The 19,364-nt window shown below is 42.6% G+C and overlaps 2 protein-coding genes across 3 annotated transcripts in view; both read right to left on the bottom strand.

Annotated features, from left to right (window-relative positions):
• PCDHA5 (protocadherin alpha 5) overlaps positions 1–6,383 on the bottom strand; it is a 219,670-nt gene extending 213,287 nt beyond the window's left edge. Inside the window, exon 1 of one of the 2 annotated variants that reach the window (XM_054555122.2) lies at positions 376–6,383. In XM_054555122.2, the coding sequence (XP_054411097.2) occupies positions 376–2,763 (2,388 nt within the window). In that variant the 5' untranslated portion in view covers positions 2,764–6,383. The remainder of the gene's footprint in view (positions 1–375) is intronic. The other variant, XM_024246718.3, reaches the window with a different exon arrangement.
• A 2,522-nt stretch (positions 6,384–8,905) lies between these two features.
• On the bottom strand, positions 8,906–18,076 carry LOC129059542 (protocadherin alpha-1). Its single transcript, XM_054555967.2, has one exon. The coding sequence runs from the start codon at positions 11,760–11,762 to the stop codon at positions 9,339–9,341; it is 2,424 nt and encodes an 807-aa protein (XP_054411942.1). The 5' UTR covers positions 11,763–18,076; the 3' UTR covers positions 8,906–9,338.
• Positions 18,077–19,364: the final 1,288 nt, after the last annotated feature.

The following is a 19,364-nucleotide window of genomic DNA, read 5'->3' as shown; positions in this document are numbered from 1 at the left end:
AATTGAAAATATGAATTATATAATCAAATTATTTAATTTCTTCCGATTGTGATTTTCCATTTTTAAGAGAGAAAACATTTATGTGAAATGTTTAATTTACAGATTTTGCTGAGGTGTTTTTCAGTGTTTCATGGTCTATTACTCATGACATAATGATGGAAGTGCCAAAATGTAACAATAAGAAGAGTTATGTAGATTGTTTAAATAAATTGTTCAGTAAATGCAATAAATTGATCTCTAATTCATATTCAGTATCGCACAGTAGGATGATATAAAATAAATGAAGAACTATGAATCTAAATAACTAGTAGAAATCACATAGAATTTTTAAAACAGAACAATTTTAGAATTGGCAAGAAAAATTAAAAGACTCACCTTTCCTACGTATTCTGATTCTGAGAGCTGTCTCTCTTCTGTGGAGTCTGGACCTTGAGATAAGCTAGGGCTGAAGGCCATGAGGTCCGTCTTGGGCGGGTCCTCCCCAGAGCACACTCTCTGCCGCCTCTGCTGCGAGTAAGACCAGCTCCCCACGGCGCTGGAGCACACCAGAATGGGCTTTCCTGGCGCGCGCGCACCCTCGGTGGGCGGCACCGAGCACCGCAGCGCCGTGTACAGCAGCACCGTGAGCACCAACAGGCTGGATACCGCGCAGATGGCGATGATCAGGTACACGTTGAGATCCACCAGCGTAGCCTCTGAGCTCGCGGCGTCCACCCACGCCCGCGACGAGGCCTTGGGTGCCTGACCACTTTCCACCAACGACACCAACACGGTGGCCGTGGCTGTCAACGCCGGCTCGCCGTGGTCCTTCACCAGCACGAGTAGGCGGTGGCGAGGCGAGTCCGCCTCGTCTAGGGCACGTGTCGTGCTGATCTCACCCGTGTATAGCCCCACGCGGAACGGGATGCGAGCGCTGCCTGTACCCAGCTGCAGCTCGTATGAAAGCCACGCGTTGTAGCCTGAGTCAGCGTCCACTGCGCGCACCTTCGCCACCACGTGCCCTGCACCCACCGACCACGGCACCAGCTCACTCACCGCGCCAGCAGCCGTGCCAGCCCTAGGCGCCAACAGTGCCGGCGCGTTATCGTTCTCGTCCAGCACGAACACCTGCAGCGTCACGTTGCTGCCCAGAGGCGGCACGCCCGCATCCCGCGCTCTCACCTGGAACTGCAGCAGCTCCAGTTCCTCGTGGTCTAGCGGCTGCAGCGCGTACACCTTGCCGCTCTCCGCGTGCACCGAAACGTAGCTCGACAGCGCGCGCTCGCCCACCCGCTGCTCCACCAGCGAGTAGGACACCAGCGCGTTCTCCTGCGCATCCGCATCCCACGCTGACACCGTGAAGATGTGGCAGCCCGGCGGGTTGTTCTCCTTCACGAATACTGTGTACTCAGGCTGTGCGAAAGCCGGCGCGTTGTCGTTCACGTCGGCCACTTCGATGGACACGCTGGTGGTGGCCCACAGTGAAGGTGAGCCTCCGTCCCGTGCGGTCACCACCAGCTCATAGGCTGACACGCTCTCGCGGTCCAGGGGGCTGTCCAGCACCAACGAGTAGTAATTCTTGAAGGTGGGCACCAGCTTGAAAGGGACGTGGGGCGTCAGGGAGCAGGTGACATGTCCATTAGTACCAGAGTCGCGATCCGACACCGTGATGAGAGCAATGACCGTGCCCAGGGAAGCGTTCTCTGAGATGGGAAGTGAGAGAGACGTTATTGAGACTTCTGGTGTGTTATCATTGATGTCCACAAGTTTTAATGAAATTTTACAATGTCCTGACATTGACGGGGTTCCTTTGTCAGTTGCAGTGACCTGAATCTCGTAGGACTTTGCTTCTTCGTAATCTAATTTTCCCTTAGTTCTGATTTCCCCTGAGATGGGATCTATGGTAAACTTAGTCTGTATAGTGGAGGACACATCACTACCGAGTGAATACACAATCTCGCTGTTTGATCCTTCATCTGCATCAGAAGCGTTTAACTTAACCACTAAGGTCCCATTTGCAGTATTCTCCAACAATTTTACTTTGTAAACTGATTGGGCAAAAGTTGGTTCATTGTCATTGACATCTAATACCTTAATAAGTATTTGAACGGTGCCAGTGAGCTCAGGTTTGCCCCCATCAGTAGCCACCAGTAACAAATTAACCTCAGCAGTTTCCTCTCTGTCCAGCGATTTCCCCAGCACGAGAGACAAAGATTCGCTTAGTTCATCATTTGTCTGTATATCTAGGAAGAAAAACTCACTGGAGCTGAGCTTGTAGGAGAGAAGAGCATTTACTCCTATATCTGCATCAGATGCTCCCTCTAGAGGAAACCGAGAATCAAGCAGCCTCGATTCGGGAAACCGGATAGTCCTTACTGTCATTGGAAATACTGGCGGGTTGTCGTTAATGTCCTTCACCTCCACGTCCACATGGAAAACCTGCAGCGGCCTGTCCACGATTACCTCCAGGTGGATGCTGCATTCCGCGCTCCGCCCGCACAGCTCCTCGCGGTCGATCCGAGAATTCACAAACAAAATGCCATTCTGCAGATTTACCTCCAGAAGGTCCCCGTGTGTTTTGGAAGCCACCCGGAACAGGCGCGGCACCAGCTCCGCCAGCTCCAGCCCCAGGTCCTGCGCGATTCGGCCCACGAAGGTGCCGTGTTTGGCCTCCTCAGAGACGGAGTAGCGGAGCTGGCCGCTCCCCACCTCCCAGGCTGCGAGGAGCAGAAGCGAGAGCAGCCGTGTCCACGCCCCTCGGCCCCTTCTGATAGAAGACGCCATTACCAATCCTCAATGATTTGATCAAATTAGAAGAGCATGTTTTGCAAACATTTAAGTATTCTAGTCTCTGTTAAAGTCTGCTGCTTCTCTTATTCCTCCGCTTCTCTGAAGTAACAAAGGGGCTCTGGGTATTTTCCTTCCTAGAGAACACTCTATGGTGGACAGCGACATCATGTGGCTAAAAGGAAGGCTCTACTGTTTATTCTGTAGATTTAAAACTAGTCGATTTTCTGGTTTAAGTTTACTCATAGCTTTCATCTTGGAAAAAAATAACTATTTTAAGCCCTAAAATATATTACCTTTTTACCCTTTTTTACTCTGGTTAAAAAAAACACAACATAAAATTTTAAATTACCATATTAACTATGATTAAATGTACATTTCAGTAATGTTAAGTATGTTCACATTGTTACAAATTTTTCATCTTGGAAAACAGAAACTCTATACCCATTAGACAACAACTCCGCTTTTCACCCTCACTCCAGTCTCTGGTAACCACAGTCCTATTGTCTATTTCTATGAATTTCACTACTTTAGATATTTCATGTAAGTGGGCTCGTACAGTATTTGTCTTTTTGTGACTGGCCTGTTTCACTTAGCACAATGTCCTCAAGGTTCATCCATGTTGTAGCATGTGACAAGATTTATTTCCTTTTTAAGGCTGAATACTAGTCCATCGTATGTATACACCACGTTTTGTTTATTCATTCAAGCATCCGTGGATAGTTCCTCAAGGTTCATCCATGTTGTAACATGTGACAGGACTTCTTTCCTTTTTAAGGCTGAATAATAGTCCAACATATGTATACACCACATTTTGTTTATTCATTCAAGTATTCGTGGACATTTGAGTTGCTTCCAATTCTTGACTGTTGTGAACAGTGCTGCCATGAACATGGGTGTGCAAATATTTCTTTGAGATCCTGCTTTCAATTCTTTTGGATATATTAGCATTTTTCACTGTTTCTTCAAATGAAGAACATAGTAATCAAAGGTATTTTAGTCCATTGAAAATATATGGACTGTTGTTTTGTGATTTAATTTTGATTTTTGAATTGTTTGCAGATGTTTTGAAATTAATAATTTATTTGTTTCTCATTTGGATAATGTACTATTAATTTAGAATATTTCCTTTTCCATTACATTTAGACTCTTATGCAAGAACAATACAATTGATTTCTTTTTTAGTGTTAATTACTTGAGAATATCTTCTTTTGTTAATTTTTAGCTGATCCCTTCACAGTAACAAAAATGAAAATAGAATAAAAATAAGATGAGGATGAAATAAAATGAATCAAGGAGTGGGATAGCATACAAAATGCATAATAAAGGCTCACTTTCAGTTACTCTAACCATGTCACAAATTTTGTTTTCAGCTTCCTTGAGCAAAGAGAAAAGTAAAATTAATTGCAAAATTTGCAATGTCCGTAAGAGAAAAGCAAAGCTCTTGTTAAGAAAAGCTAGCTTTTTTCCCAATAACAATTTTTTCCCCTCATGTACAGTGTCTTAAGATACTCATTTGTACCATCTATGGAAATGTGTATTTATATTAATCATACTCTAACAATAAATCCCAAGTTAACCGATTTAAGCAAAAATAAACCAGAGAATCCTGTACTGACTTGTACATGGAAATGGGTAATTAATTACTGGTTTCAGACAGAGCTAGGTCTACACTCTTCCATAATTCCATAAGGAAAATAATCTCCACATTTATAATTCCTTTTCCCCTGCTGACCTTCTTCTCAGATAGACTTTTCCCATCTGCTGGCAAAATGGCCAAAGTAGCTTTCTAGACTAAAAATTACCAGTTTGGTGACTCTTACCAGAAAGTGCCTTTTTCTAATAGTCCAGCAAAAATCCTGGATATTACTTCCTACAGCCCAGCTTGGATGATGTAAATTTCCTTTAGTCAATAATTGTGATTTTTCTCACATTGGCTAGACATGGGTCCACTTGTTCATTCTTGAAGCCAGGAAATGAAATCAGCTCCAACTAAATTATGTGAACTGAAAAGTGAGAGGTTGGTTCTTATGTAAACTGAAAAGTGGAGCATGAGTCATGGCATGTACCCAAATTCTCCTGGAGCTTAAACAGATGGCAGATAGCTACAGAACTGGTCGTTACAGCACTATGTAGTTGCAAAGCAATTGCATATGTATGATACCCAGTAATTATTATTTAATCTATGGCCAACATTGACCACTGCTGACACATAGACGGAATTATACCTAGAATCCAGATGCTAGCTTCAGGAAACATGGCTTGCTTGAGACAATTTCTGCAATCATATAAGGTAATTAATTATACTGGATTTTCAGAATGACATATGTGGGGGCATAAGAGGCATTTTGTTCTGTTATTTAGGATTTCTGAGAATATAGAATATTTCCCCCTTCCCCCAGAGATAGAATACTATTGCCAGATATGTAAGTACATTTCCCCCACAACGGGGAAAAGAGACTAAGAAGCCATGCTCAGCAAATATCCTTCCTCCCACTGCACTTGATGTCTCTTGGTACCTGTTTTGGGTCAAAGATACCCCAAAATACATCACTTTTCTGAGGTTCAAATAAGTGACCTTATTTAGAATAAAGGTCTTTGCAGATGTAACAAAGATGAGGATCTCGATATGAGATCATCCTAGATTACAGAAGGCCATAAATCCGGTGATGGTTGCCCCTTATAAAAGACAGAAAAAGAGAAGGCATATAGTAACACAGGAAAGAAGGAAATGTGAAGACAGAGGCAGGAACTGGAGTTATGCTGCCACAAGCCAAGCAATGTCAAGAGCTACCAGAAGCTGGAAGATGCAAGAAAAAATTTTCCCCTAAAGTCTTTAGAAGAAATGTGGCCCAGGAAACACGTTGATTTTGGATTTCTGGCCTCTGTAAGAGAGAAGAAATTTATTCTTACAGAGACTCTGTAAGAGAATAAATTTCTATTACTTCAAGCCACCAAGTCTGTGGTAATTTGTTGCATCAGCCCAAGGAAACTAATACAGTACCCATAGCTAAAATTATAACCTTTGTACCTATCTATGCAACTGTATATCCCTTAATGTTTACATGTCCAAGCACTCATTCTTGCAAAACCTTCAACCTAGTCTTTCACAAAACTACTAGAAGACCCCAGAAGAAAAAAACAACAAGGGGAATGGATGCTAAGCAAGAAAAAAGAAGGAATATCTATGACATTTTGAATTTCAGTTTATTATTATTATTCTGCTACCTTTTATATTTAAGAAAAAGAAATCAAAACACAGTAGATTTTTTCCATGGAATTCAAATTATCTAACCTGCTTAATGGTCAGATGTCTTAGTATAAAGTATCAACAATAATGTTCTCCTACAGTTGTATCTACTGTTGTAAAAAAAATGCCCTTCTCTTAAAATGTATTCTGTTCATATTAGCTTAATGGCATTGGGACCCCAATGCATATGCTGTTGTGAGTTAACATTCAGTTTATCCTCTAAAATAAACATAATTTTATTTCTTGCTCCTGCAGAGTCCTTTGTAGTTATTGGGGACTTCCTATGACAGCTTTTCTCCACATGTTGGCTTAGCATCCTGGATTGCTTTGACTTTATGGCATCTCAGTATCAACCAGTGCTTATGTAATTGCTGTAATAGGAAAAGGTAGCAGAAGAGTCTTTCACTGGCAGTTACATAATTCTGCTTGGAAGTGACACACCATTCACATTTCATTGGCCAAAGGAAATCACACCATCGTGCTACCTCAAAACAACAGAAAAGTGAAATCCTCCAGCATTCTCAGAGGAATATTGGTAGTGGCTACCAATATAAACTATTTCTCATTTTCATCTATTTGCATCCTTCACTGACCACAAGTCTCTAAGGTCCCTCATATGATACCTTACTAGTTTGTGGAAGAAATCTTGTGAAGAAAGATAAACCTATTGAAAGTTGTGTTAACTATATGAAGATTCAGAATTGAGCAAGAACTTTTAACTATCAATTGGAAATCCATTCATATTTACATTAAAATAAATACTAAGTGACAATACCACTCCACAATCACGTTTTCCTCCATTCTAGAATTACTTTTTCATAAAAATTACTTCTCAAATTTTGTACTCCTACACCCATTTATTTTGGTTTAATAGTAATTCACTATTATTTGTGATTCACCTGCAGGTTGATACCCTCAACTAACCTAGAAAACTAAATAAAGAAATACTGAATGTATCTAAAGGCAATCCTAAGCCTGGCTATTAATATTGTTAGCAAATGAAGCTTTGGGGACATGGTAGTGTGAATTGGAAAGAGAAATTATTTTGTGATTTTCTGATCTATTTTTTCCAATTTTATAAGCCTGCAAAGTTTGTCTCATATTTTGAGGAACTGGGACATTTTCTTGGCAACATGATCCTAAGATTATTTTTTTCTGATTCTTGCCAAAAGGCTGAGTACGATAATATATTAAAAGTTACAGAACATGCTTACAGCCTGTTTTTTACAATACTCTAAGCAACAACTCTGTATCAATTCAAATCTCTGGAAACTTAACTAGCAAATTATATTAATTTCTCATAGAATGCCTTCACAAGGGGACATTCACTTATGTTTAAATGTTTGACAAACAAAAATATATTCATTTAATATTTAAGTAACTTCAGAAGTAAACATAGGAAATAAAATTTAACATTATGCCCTTGACTGAATGACTAGCAAATACAATGGTGTCTACATCAAGGATATAAAACATGCTGCCCAATATATTGCTCAACGTTTACACAATCATCAGTAATCAAATCTTCCTTGATTTTGTAGCAGGAAGAGGCTATTTTTTCTCTCTTGAAGAAACGGTATAGAGAATTTCCTTTTATTGTTATTTTTCATACTTCTATATTGACTTACAGGAAGGTAAGTATTGGGATTTGCACCCAGCCTAGGCTTGATTTTTGAAATAATGACTCCCACCTTTCTCTTGATCTTTTACTTTGGCCTTAAGCAGATTTTTTAATAATTTGCTTTTGCAAATTTCTTCCACTGTAAGCTACCTTAAACATTCTAGGAAAGGTAAAGAACTGTATTACAGCAAGCAAGTTTTGGATATCCTCGGGAAATTTGAAGAAAACTTAGTAATAATACTGAACTTAGATTTTCCGAGCCTCAGCACCTTTATCCACAAAATGTGACTAGTCTTCACTTCATAAAATCGTTTGAAGGATCAAATGAGCTAAAAAGTAAAGGGTTTTAGGACATTTGTGAGTGAATGGGAGGAATGGGAAGGTGCTTAATAAGTGTTTCCTAACTGGATCCCCCGAAATAGCAAATCCGTGCAATATTAAGCCTTCTAGACCGAGGAGAATTCAAGGTTAAATGGCATCAGGAAATTGTTCACAATGACAATGAAGTCGTGGTTGTATGTTTTCATAAAGAAATTAAACAAATGGCCCAATAAATGGTGTTTTGCGTGTGTGTGTGGGGGGGGGGGTTGTTTGTTTTTTGGTTTTTGGTTTTTTTTTGAGATGGAGTGTCGCTCTGTCACCCAGGCTGGAGTGCAGTGGCGCGATCTCGGCTCACTGCAAGCTCCGCCTCCTGGGTTCATGCCATTCTCCTGCCTCAGCCTCCCGAGTAGCTGGGACTACAGGCGCCCGCCACCACGCCCGGCTAATTTTTTGTAATTTTTAGCAGAGACGGGGTTTCACCATGTTAGCCAGGATGGTCTCGATCTCCTGACCTCGTGATGCACCCGCCTCAGCCTCCCAAAGTGCTGGGATTACAGGCGTGAGCCACCGCGCCCGGCAATAAATGGTGTTTTTTGTTTGGTTGGTTGGTTGGTCGGTTTTGGTTTGTTTTTGTTTTTGTTTTGACAGAGTCTTACTCTGTCGCCCAGGTTAGAGTGCAATGGTACGATCTCGGTTCACTACAACCTCTGCCTCCCGAGTTCAAGCGATTCTCCTGCCTCAGCCTCCCCAGTAGCTGGGATTACAGGCTCCCGCCACCATGCCTGGCCAATTTTTTTGTATTTTTAGTTGAGACGGGGTTTCACCATATTGCCCAGGCTAGTCTCAAACTCCTGATCTCAGGTGATCCGTCCGCCTCAGCCACCCAAAGTTTTGGGATTACAGGCATAAGCCACTGCCCCCGGCCAATAAATGCATTTTAAATTACATTTGCTTAAAACTATTCAGTTTATTGTTCACTTTGAAACTTAGCCACGTAAAGGAAAGGCAGATGATTTCTGTAACTTTGTCAAGAATTGTTTGTCCGGGGCTTGACATTTCACCAGAAAAGATAACATAATAAGTTACCCTGAATATGTCACTATTATTTTACTACATTGAGATATTGTGTTAAATATGATCAACATTACCTTTTATTGTACCTTGTATTGTAGCTTTTTTAACCTGCCATTTAAATAAAGAAATACGACAATTTGTCCCTACATTTTTCTTCGCTTTCTAGTTCCATTCAAGACAAAACTGCCATTAATAGGATATCTACATTCAATGGTATGATTTATTTCAACGTTAGTGAACATCTTGAAGACATTTTTTAAAGTGATATTTGAAAAGATGATTAGACAAGTTAAATGTGAAAAATATTTAAAGCCAAAACTCAAAAGTTGGACTTACATTACCAGAAAGATCCAAATTTGCTTCTGGTTGTTCATTTCTTTCTGACGTGTTAAGACTTGGAGATAGGCCTGGGCTGAAGGCCATGAGGTCTGTCTTGGGTGGGACCTCGCTAGAGCACACCCTCTGCCGCCTCTGCTGTGAGTTCGACCAGCTCCCCACCGCGCTGGAGCACACCAGAGTGGGCTTGCCAGGCGCACACGCACCCTCGGTGGGCGGCACTGAGCACCGCAGCGCTGTGTACAGCAGCAGTGTGAGCACCAGCAGGCTGGACACCGCGCAGATGGCGATGATCAGGTACACGTTGACATCCACCAGCACCGCCTCTGGGCCCGCGACACCCACCGACGCCCGCGAAGACGCCTTTGGCAACTGGCCGCTCTCCACCAGAGACACAAGCACAGTGGCCGTGGCTGTCAGCGCCGGCTCACCGTGATCCTTCACTAGCACCAGAAGGCGGTAGCGCGAGAAGTCAGCCTCGTCCAGGACACGAGTCGTGCTGATCTCGCCCGTGTACAGCCCCACGCGGAACGGGATGCGCGCGCCGCCTGCTGCCGGCTGCAGTTCATAGGACAGCCACGCGTTGTAGCCCGAGTCGGCGTCCACTGCGCGCACCTTCGCCACCACATGACCCGCACCCACCAATCGCGGCACCAGCTCACTGACTGCACCAATAGTGCCACCCACTCGAGGCGCCAGCAGCGCCGGCGCATTGTCGTTCTCGTCCAGCACGAACACCTGCAGCGTCACGTTGCTACCCAGAGGCGGCACGCCCGCATCCCGCGCGCTCACCTGGAACTGCAGCAGCTCCAGCTCCTCGTGGTCTAACGGCTGCAGCGCGTACACCTTGCCGCTCTCCGCGTGCACCGAAACGTAGCTTGACAGCGCGCGCTCGCCCACCCGCCGCTCCACCAGCGAATAGGACACCAGCGCGTTCTCCTGCGCGTCCGCGTCCCGCGCAGACACCGTGAAGATGTGGCAGCCCGGCGGGTTGTTTTCCTTCACGAACACTGTGTACTCGGGCTGCGCGAACGCTGGCGCGTTGTCATTCACATCGGCCACCTCCACGGACATGCTGGCCGTGGCCCACAGCGAAGGCGAGCCCCCGTCCTGCGCGGTCACCACCAGCTCATAGACCGACAGGCTCTCGCGATCCAGGGCGCTGTCCAACACCAACGAGTAGTAATTCTTGAAGGTGGACACCAGCTTGAAGGGGACGTGGGGCATTAAGGAGCAAGTCACCTGCCCGTTGGCACCTGAGTCACGGTCAGACACGGTGATAAGGGCAATGACGGTGCTGAGTGGAGCGTCCTCTCTGATAGGCAAGTACAATGAAGTGACCGCCAGTTCTGGAGCATTATCATTTACATCCAGCACTTTCACCAAAACCTTGCAGTGATTTGACATAGGAGGACTTCCTTTATCAACCGCCTTTACTTGAATTTCGTAGGATTTTGTTTCTTCATAATCCAGTTTATCAATTAACCTAATTTCTCCTGAGCTGGAATCAACTTTGAATTTGTCTTGAATGTCACGAGAAATACCACTGTCAAAGGAAAAGACGACTTCACCATTTACACCTTCGTCAGCGTCAGAGGCATTTAATGTGGTCACTAATGTTCCATTTGCTGTAGTCTCTAATAAGTGGACTCTGTATACGGCCTGATGAAACAGTGGGGCGTTATCATTAACGTCAAGGACGGTGATCAGCAGCTCAACTGTACCTTGCAGCTCCGGTTTGCCCCCGTCAGTGGCTGTCAGTAATAAGTGAAGTTCTGGTGTTTCTTCTCTATCCAAAGATTTTCTCAATTCAAGCCAAAGAGATTTACTCAGTTCATCACTTGCCTCTACATCCAAAGAGAAATAATCACTCGGGCTGAGCGTGTACGTTAGAAGAGCGTTAGCACCAATGTCTGCATCAGCAGCTCCTTCTATCGGAAAACGCGAATTCAGGAGTCTAGATTCAGGAATAAATATTATTTGTTCTCTGCCCCTGAAGACGGGTGGATTATCGTTAATATCTTTCACCTTCACCTCCACATGGAAAACCTGCAGCGGCCTGTCGGCGATCAACTCCAGGTGGATGCTGCACTCCGCGCTCCACTGGCACAGCTCCTCGCGATCGATCCGAGAATTCACAAACAAAATGCCATTCTGCAGATTTACCTCCAGAAGGTCCCTGTGTGTTTTGGACGCCACCCGGAACAGGCGCGGCACCAGCTCCGCCAGCTCCAGTCCCAGGTCCTGAGCAACACGGCCAACGAAGGTGCCGTGTTTGGCTTCCTCCGGGATCGAGTAGTGGAGCTGGCCGCTCCCCACCTCCCAGGCTGCGAGGAGCAGAAGCGAAAGAAGCAGATCCCGGGCTCCCAGGCCTCCTCTCCTAGAAAACACCATTGCAAAAGGACTACACCTTTCTTATGCTCTCCCCTTACTTCAAAATCATGCTATTTTATCTAATATTTCCAATCATTTATCTCTTTACCGTTTCTGTCTTCTCTCAGTCGGTGACAAAATGGAGCTTCCTCCTTTACTTTTAGTGATCAGTAGCTCCCGTCTATTGACAAGACTTTGTGGTATACAGCGACATCATGTGGCCAATGTAAATTTTAGATCCAGTCATTGATTTTCAAAATGCAATCTCTGTATCTGTCTGCAATTTGTTAAATGCAATCATTTTCAATTTTATGTCCTTTTAAGACCCAGGACATTTCAAATCTCACTGGAGAGTGTGTAATCCAGTATTTTCCTTCAGTAACGATTACAAACATATTACAATTGAATTAGAAACTTTAAGATATACTTAACCTCTCCTTACATCATTTTATTTAAAACGAGTTATCAGCTCATATATTTTATTATTAAATATTTGCAACTGAATGTCAAAGTTTTAAAATAAGGTACTTTGACTGATATGATTTACCTTATTCTAGGATAGCTTGGTTGTTTATTTTTTAAATGATATTATACACACACGTACATATGCACATGTATATACAGTTATCAGGTACTTACAGATGACATTTTTGGAAAATTTCTGAACACATGTAAAATTCCTTTAATGTGGTATGAACAACTTCATCATTTTCTGATACTTTAACTGTTAGAATAAAGATATTTGTGACATTTTCCTTTGTTGCTTGTTATATAACATGACCTAAGTATTGAACTTATAACTCTGACTTCCAAAAGTCAGTACTCCTAATTGAATCGGTGTCCACTAGATCTTTTATTCCTATGTTAAATTTTCAGCCATGCTTTTTTCTTATCAAGACCAAACATTGTCATATTACAACAAAAATCATATGGATATTGAATCGCAATATCAGAGACACATACTGAGAATCTTTATATAGTCCATAGTCAAAAGAAAAATGTAAATCTAATGCAAAGATATATTTAAAAAATAATTTGAGAATAACCTACCTATTAATAAACCTCTCTTTCAATTTCAGTCCAATTCATAATCAGAATCCCATAGCTACATCTTAGTTTGACTAAGAAATGTGATCAGAATAAGCTATCACTAGTTTTTTTTAAAGGAATGGCCATAATGTTTATATTTTAAGTACTAAGAATAGTTAAGGATATTAATGTGAATAAGGGTTATTTAATCCAGTATGTCTTCATAACCAGAAAGCCTAAATCCTTGTTTACTTGATAATTAAGATATAGACAAAACATAGAGCTATTTTATTTTTAACAAGCAGTTTATATATTTTAACAGTTCAATGTAGTAATTACTTTATTACAAAAGATAGAGCAACATAAGATACACGAATATTCTCTTAGTCCAAAAGTGAAGCAAACTTTAAACTTGGAAACATTCTAGAGGTTAGCAGATTTAGAGAACATTGTCAACATTCGGAAGTGCAAAATACTTTAATGTGTTATAAATTTTGAAGACTGACACAGTGGTGAACTCTCTGGGTTTTTGCCTTATCTATTCTGTACTTGGACCAGAAGAAGCCAACAACCAAACAACCAGAAACATTATTGGGTACTGATGCAAAAAGCTCAAAAAAAAAGCATGCTTTCTCTAGACAAAGGACCAGGAAATAGGCAGCCTAGCAAGACAAAAAGCTCCTAGATAATCATTTACTCCAGGTAATCACCACAGAAAAAAACTGTGGCCCCACACCAGCAAAAGTTGAGTGGGGAATCTAGATTAACACTCTTGCAAAGCTGTTAATGAGGAACCCCAATACTTCTGGTGGTATCAGATCAGGCCAAAAAATGAAACTGAGACTTTCATTCCCCCAACTGCTAGCAAGCTCCACAGTTGTGGTATCAGAGGAGACCATGTGGACAGCCTGAACTAGTACCCTTATGCAGAAAATAACATGGTGCCACCTCCCCCTCTCTGCTGGGGTGGTGCATTAGTCCATTTTGCATTGCTACAAAGGAATACCTGAGGCTGGGTAATCTATAAAGAAAAGAGGTTTATTTGGCTCACAGTTCTCCAGGCTATGTAAGAAGCATAGTGCCAGCATCTGCCTTTGGTGAGGGCCTCTGGAAGCTTCCAATCACAACTGAAAGCAAAGGGGGAGCCAGCATATCACATGATAAGAGAGAAAGAAAGCAAGAGAGAGAGGGAGGAGGTGCCACACTCAAAAAAAATATATCATGTGAACTCATAGAGTGGTAACTCATTACCAAGCACCAAGCCATTCATGAGGAATCTGCCCCCATGACACAAACACCCACAACTAGGTTCACCTCCAACATTGGGGATCACTTTTCACAAGAGATTCAGAAGAGCCAAATATCCAAACCATATCATTCCACCCCACCCCTCCAAATCTCATGTCCTTCTCACATTGCATAATCCAATCATTCCTTACCAATAGTTCTCCCAAAGTCTTAACTTGTTCCAGCATCAACTCAATCAAAAGTCCCAAGTCCCATCTGAGACTCAAGGCAGGTTCTTTCTACCTATGAGCCTGTAAGGTTAAAAAAAAAAAAAAGATACAATGGTGGTACAGGCATTGCATTGGGTAAACATTCCCATTCTAAAAGGGAGAAAACAGCCAAAAGAAAGGAATAGGCCCCACACAAGTCTGAAACCACACAGGGCAGACATTAAATCTTAAAGCTCCAAAATAATTATTGACCCCATGTCCTGCATCCAGGGCATACTGGTGCACATCCTAAGGCATTGAGCAGCCCCACCTCCATGCCTTTGTAGGGTGCAACACCCATGGCTGATATCATGGCTTGGAATTGAATGCCTATAGCTTCTCCAGGCTCAGGGTGCAAGCTGCTGGCGGCATTCTCACATTATTCTTGGATCTAGAGGATGGTGGCCCCCTTCCCACAGCTCCATTAGAAAGTATACTGGTGAAAACTCGGTGGGAGAGCTCCAGCTCCACATTTCTCCTGCGAATTGCTCTAGTAGAAGTTCTTTCCGGGAGCTCCACCCTATGGCAGGCTTCTGCCTAGGCATCCAGGCTTTCCAATACATCCTCTGAAATCTAGGTGGAAGCTGCCAAGCCTCCTTCACACTTGCATACTGTGCACCTACAGGCTTAACACCATGTGGAAACCATCAATGTTTATGGTGGCCTGCACTCTCCAACGCAGTGGCCAGAGCTGTACCTGTGGCCCTTTGGGCTGCAGCTGGAGCCAGGGCAGTCAGGATCCCAGGAGCAGTGTCCCAAGGCTTCACATGCCAGCAGGGCCTTGAGCCCGGTCCTCAAACTCATTCTTTCCTCCTAGGTCTCTGGATCTGTGATGGGGGGGACTATCTGGAAGATTTCTGAAATGGCTTAGAGGCCTTTTCCCCATTATCTTAGGTATTAGCACTTGCCTCCCTTTTAGTCATGCTAATCTCCATGGCAAGTGGTTTCTCTGTAGCCCTCTTGAATCTATTTCCTGAAAATGCTTTTTCCTTCTCTTACTACGTGGCCAGGTTGTGACTTTTCCAAATTTTTACACTCCACTTCACTTTTAAATATAAGTTCCAACTTTAAGTCATTTATTTGCTCCCATATCTAATCATAGGTTGTTAGAAGCAGCAATGCCACATCTTGAATGCTTCACTGCTTAGAAATTTCTTCCACCTGGCTGGGCGCGGTGGCTCATGCCTGTAATCCCAGCACTTTGGGAGGCCGAGGTGGGTGGATCACAAGGTCAGGAGATCGAGACCATCCTGGCTAACACAGTGAAACCCTGTCTCTACTAAAAAAATACTAAAAAAAAAAAAATTAGCCAGGCGTGGTGGCAGGCACCTGTAGTCCCAGCTACTCAGGAGGCTGAGACAGGAGAATGGCATGAACCCAGGAGGTGGAGCTTGCAGTGAACTGAGATCACGCCACTGCACTCCAGCCTGCTACAGAGCGAGACTCCACCTCAAAAAAAAAAAAAAAAAAAAAAAAGGAAGAAAGAAATTTCTTCCACCGGATATCCTAGGTAATCATACTTAAGTTCAACCCTCCACAAATCCCCAGGACATTGATACAATGCAACCAAGTTCTTTGCTAAGGCATAACAAGAGTGACCTTTGCTCCAGTTCCCAATAAATTCCTCATTTCCTTCTGAGAACTCATCAGCTTGGCCTTTGCTATCCATATTTCTATCAGCATTTTTGTCACAACCACTTAACAAGTCTCTAAGAAGTTCCAAACTTTCCCTCACCTTCCTGTCTTCTTCTGAGACCTCCAAATTCTTCCAATCTCAGCCCGTTACCCAGCTCCAAAGCTGCTTCCACATCTTCAGATATCTTTATAGAAACACCCCAGTCTTTGGTACCAATTTTCTGTATTAGTTCATTTTGTGTTGCTATAAAGAAATATCTGAGACTGGGTAATCTATAAAGAAAGGAGGTTTATTTGCCTCATGGTCCTGCATGCTGTACAGGAAGCAGGGTGTTGGCATCTGCTTCTGGTGAAGGCCTCAGGAAGCTGCCAATCATGGCTGAACACGAAAGAAAAACCAGCATATCACATGATTAGAGAGAGAGCAAGAGGAAAAGGAAGGAGATACCACACTCTTTTAAGCAACTAGATCTTGTGTGAAGCACAGAGTGACAGCTCACTCACTACCCCAAGAATAGCACCAAGTCATTCATGAGGGATGCACTCTTATGACCCAAACACCTCCTGATAGCCTCACTTCCAACATTAGGCATCACAATTCAACATGAGATTTGAAGAGGACAAATATCCAAACCATATCAGGTGATGTCAGAGGAGGTTTAGTGGAGAGCCAAGACTTTTCACCATGTGATAACAAGGGCATCTCTACCTTAGTGTCTTATGGAGAACACATGGTGGGGCCAAAACTTCCACCCCACCTAGAAGTATAGAGGACATGTCCGTGCATTTGTCAATGTAGGCCTATGGGAAACTTGGGCTTTATCTTCAAGTGACAGTAATGAGGTATTGCCAGTGCTCTCTCTGACAGAACAGTGTCAGGAGAAACTAGCTAAAATAGAATAAGTAAGCTCCAGAGTCTCAAAACATGATATAAAAATGTTCAAGTTTCAATATGAAGAAATTACTCATTGTTCCAATAACCAAGAAGATAAATTAAATTTAAAAAATAACATACTGATGCCAACAATGAGATAAAAGAACTGTTAGAATTCTGTAATAAAAATTTTAAAGCAGTCACCATGAAAATGCTTCAATGAGCAATTGCAAATATGCTTGAAACAAATAAAAAATAGAAACCCTCAGCAATGAAATAGAAAGTCTCAGCAAATAAATAGATGATGGAAAGAACCAAATGAAAATTTTGGAAAAAAGTACAATAACCAAAATAAAAACCCAAATAGAAGAATGGAGTGGTCAAAAAAGAGAATAAGGAAACTAAAAGAAAAATAGAAAATACTGAATCTGGGCAGGGCACAGTGGTTCACACCTGTAATCACAGCACTTTGGGAGGTGAAGGTGGGAGGATTGCTTAAGCCCAGGAGTTTGAGGTTATGGTGCAGTATGATCATGCCACTGCACTCCAGCCAGGGCAACAGAGCATGACCCCATCTCTAAAAACATAACAAATAAGTAAATAAATAAAAATTATGCAATTTGAAAAACAGCAACAAAATAGACTAAAAGAATAAAAAAGAACAGTACCTTGGGGACATGTGCGAACATAACAAAAGCTCCAACATTCATGTCAATGGAGTACTGAAAGAAAAGGCAAAGAAGACAAGGCTAAAAATAACTCAAAAAATGGCTAAAAAGTCCCCAAATTTGATGAACATTATAGAGAGGTGAGTGAACTCCAAAGACTCCACACCAAGACATATAATAGGCAAACTTTTGAAAATAAATGAAAAAGAAAAAATCTTAGGTGTAAAGGCTCATGCCTGTAATTCCAACATTTTGGAAGGCCAAAGTGGGAGGATTGCTTGAGCCCAGGAGCTCAAGACCAACCTAGGCAACATAGTAAGACCTTATCTCTACAAAAAATAAACAAAATTAGCTGGACATGGTGGCATGCACCTGTACTCTCAGCTACTTAGGAGGGTAAGGTGGGAGGATCACTTGAGCCTGAGAGATCAAGGCTGCAGTGAGCCAACACCATACCACTGCACTCTAGCCTGAGTGACAGAGCAAAACCCTGTCTCAAAAAAAAAAAAAGAAAGAAAGAAAGAAAAGAAAAAGAAAGAGAAAAAAAAACTGACTAAGTGAATCAAAAAAAGACCCAATTACATGCTGCCTACAAGTATCTCACTTGAAATATAAAACTACAGGGAGATTCAAATAAAAAATGTAAAAGCTATATCAACAAGCAAAATGTCTTGAGCATCCCCAAAACCTGTTGCCATGACCTTTGCTTTCTGTGTGTGTTGGGACCTTTGCTTTTGACCAGCCTGCTTTTACTTTGACTAGACCATTTACACCTCTTGGTAGCATTGCTTTGATTGTGCTTTGTCTTCAAGATCATACTGCTAAAGCCATGTTTCATCTCCTGTTACAATTCTCCAAAGAAAAGTATTCAGAATCTTGATCCCATTGTTTAAAATTTCCATGGAAACTCAGCTCTCATCTGCAGCTGATCTGGGTGCAATGGTTTTGGCACCCATTAAGCAGAAATTTCCTCAACTTTAATTTTTTAGTCAGAAGTGATCAAAGGAAAGCAGAAGCATCTATCAAATAGAGTTCAGGACAAAGAAAACCACCGGGATATAGAGGAAAATTAGGCCAGGAGTGGTGGCTCATGCATGTAATCCCAGCAACTTGGGAGGCCAAGGCGGGTGGATCATTTGAGGTCAGGAGTTCAAGACCAGCCCAGCCAACATGATGAAATCCCCTCTCTACTAAAAATACAAAAATGAGCCAGGTAGTAGTGGTGCGCGCCTGTAATCCCAGCTACTTAGGAGGCTGAGGCAGGAAAATCACTTGATCCTGAGAGGCAGAGTTTGCAATGAGCCAAGATCACACCACTGCACTCCAGTCTGGATGACAGAGTGAGACCCTGTCTCAAAAAAAAAAAAAGAGAGATAGAGGAAAATTATAAATGATAAGGAGTCAATCCACCAAAAAGACATGGCAACCCTAAATGTGTATGCACCAAACAACAGAGCTGTGAAACAAAATCTCATAGAACTAAAAGGAGAAACAGATAAATCCACAATTATAATTGGAGACTTCAACACTTCTCTCTCAACAAATAACAGAACAACTAAAGAGAAAATCAGCAAGAATATGGAAGAACTCAGCAACATCACTAACCAATGGAAACTAATTGACATTTACAGAACACACTATTCAACAATCACAGGCTGAGCACAGTGGCTCATACCTGTAATCCCAGCACTTTGAGACACTGAGGCAAGCGGATCACTTGAGGTCAGGAGTTCGAGATTAGCCTGGCCAACATGGTGAAACCCTGTCTCTACTAAAAATACAAAAATTAGCCAGGTGTGGTGGTGCATGTCTGTAGTCCCAGCTGCTTGGGAGGCTGAGGCAGGAGAATCACTTGAGCCTGGGAGGTGGAGGTTGCAGTGAGCCAAGAGCCAAGATCATGCCACTGCACTCCAGCCTGGGC

Source organism: Pongo abelii, chromosome 4, assembly GCF_028885655.2.
Source record: "Pongo abelii isolate AG06213 chromosome 4, NHGRI_mPonAbe1-v2.0_pri, whole genome shotgun sequence".
In the NCBI taxonomy this organism is placed as follows: Eukaryota; Metazoa; Chordata; class Mammalia; order Primates; family Hominidae; genus Pongo; species Pongo abelii.
This window is presented reverse-complemented; position numbering and strand designations above follow the sequence as displayed.

Excerpts from the sequence above, each read along its gene's own strand:
- LOC129059542 (XM_054555967.2), bottom strand. The coding sequence starts at position 11,762 with ATGGTGTTTTCTAGGAGAGGAGGCCTGGGAGCCCGGGATCTGCTTCTT.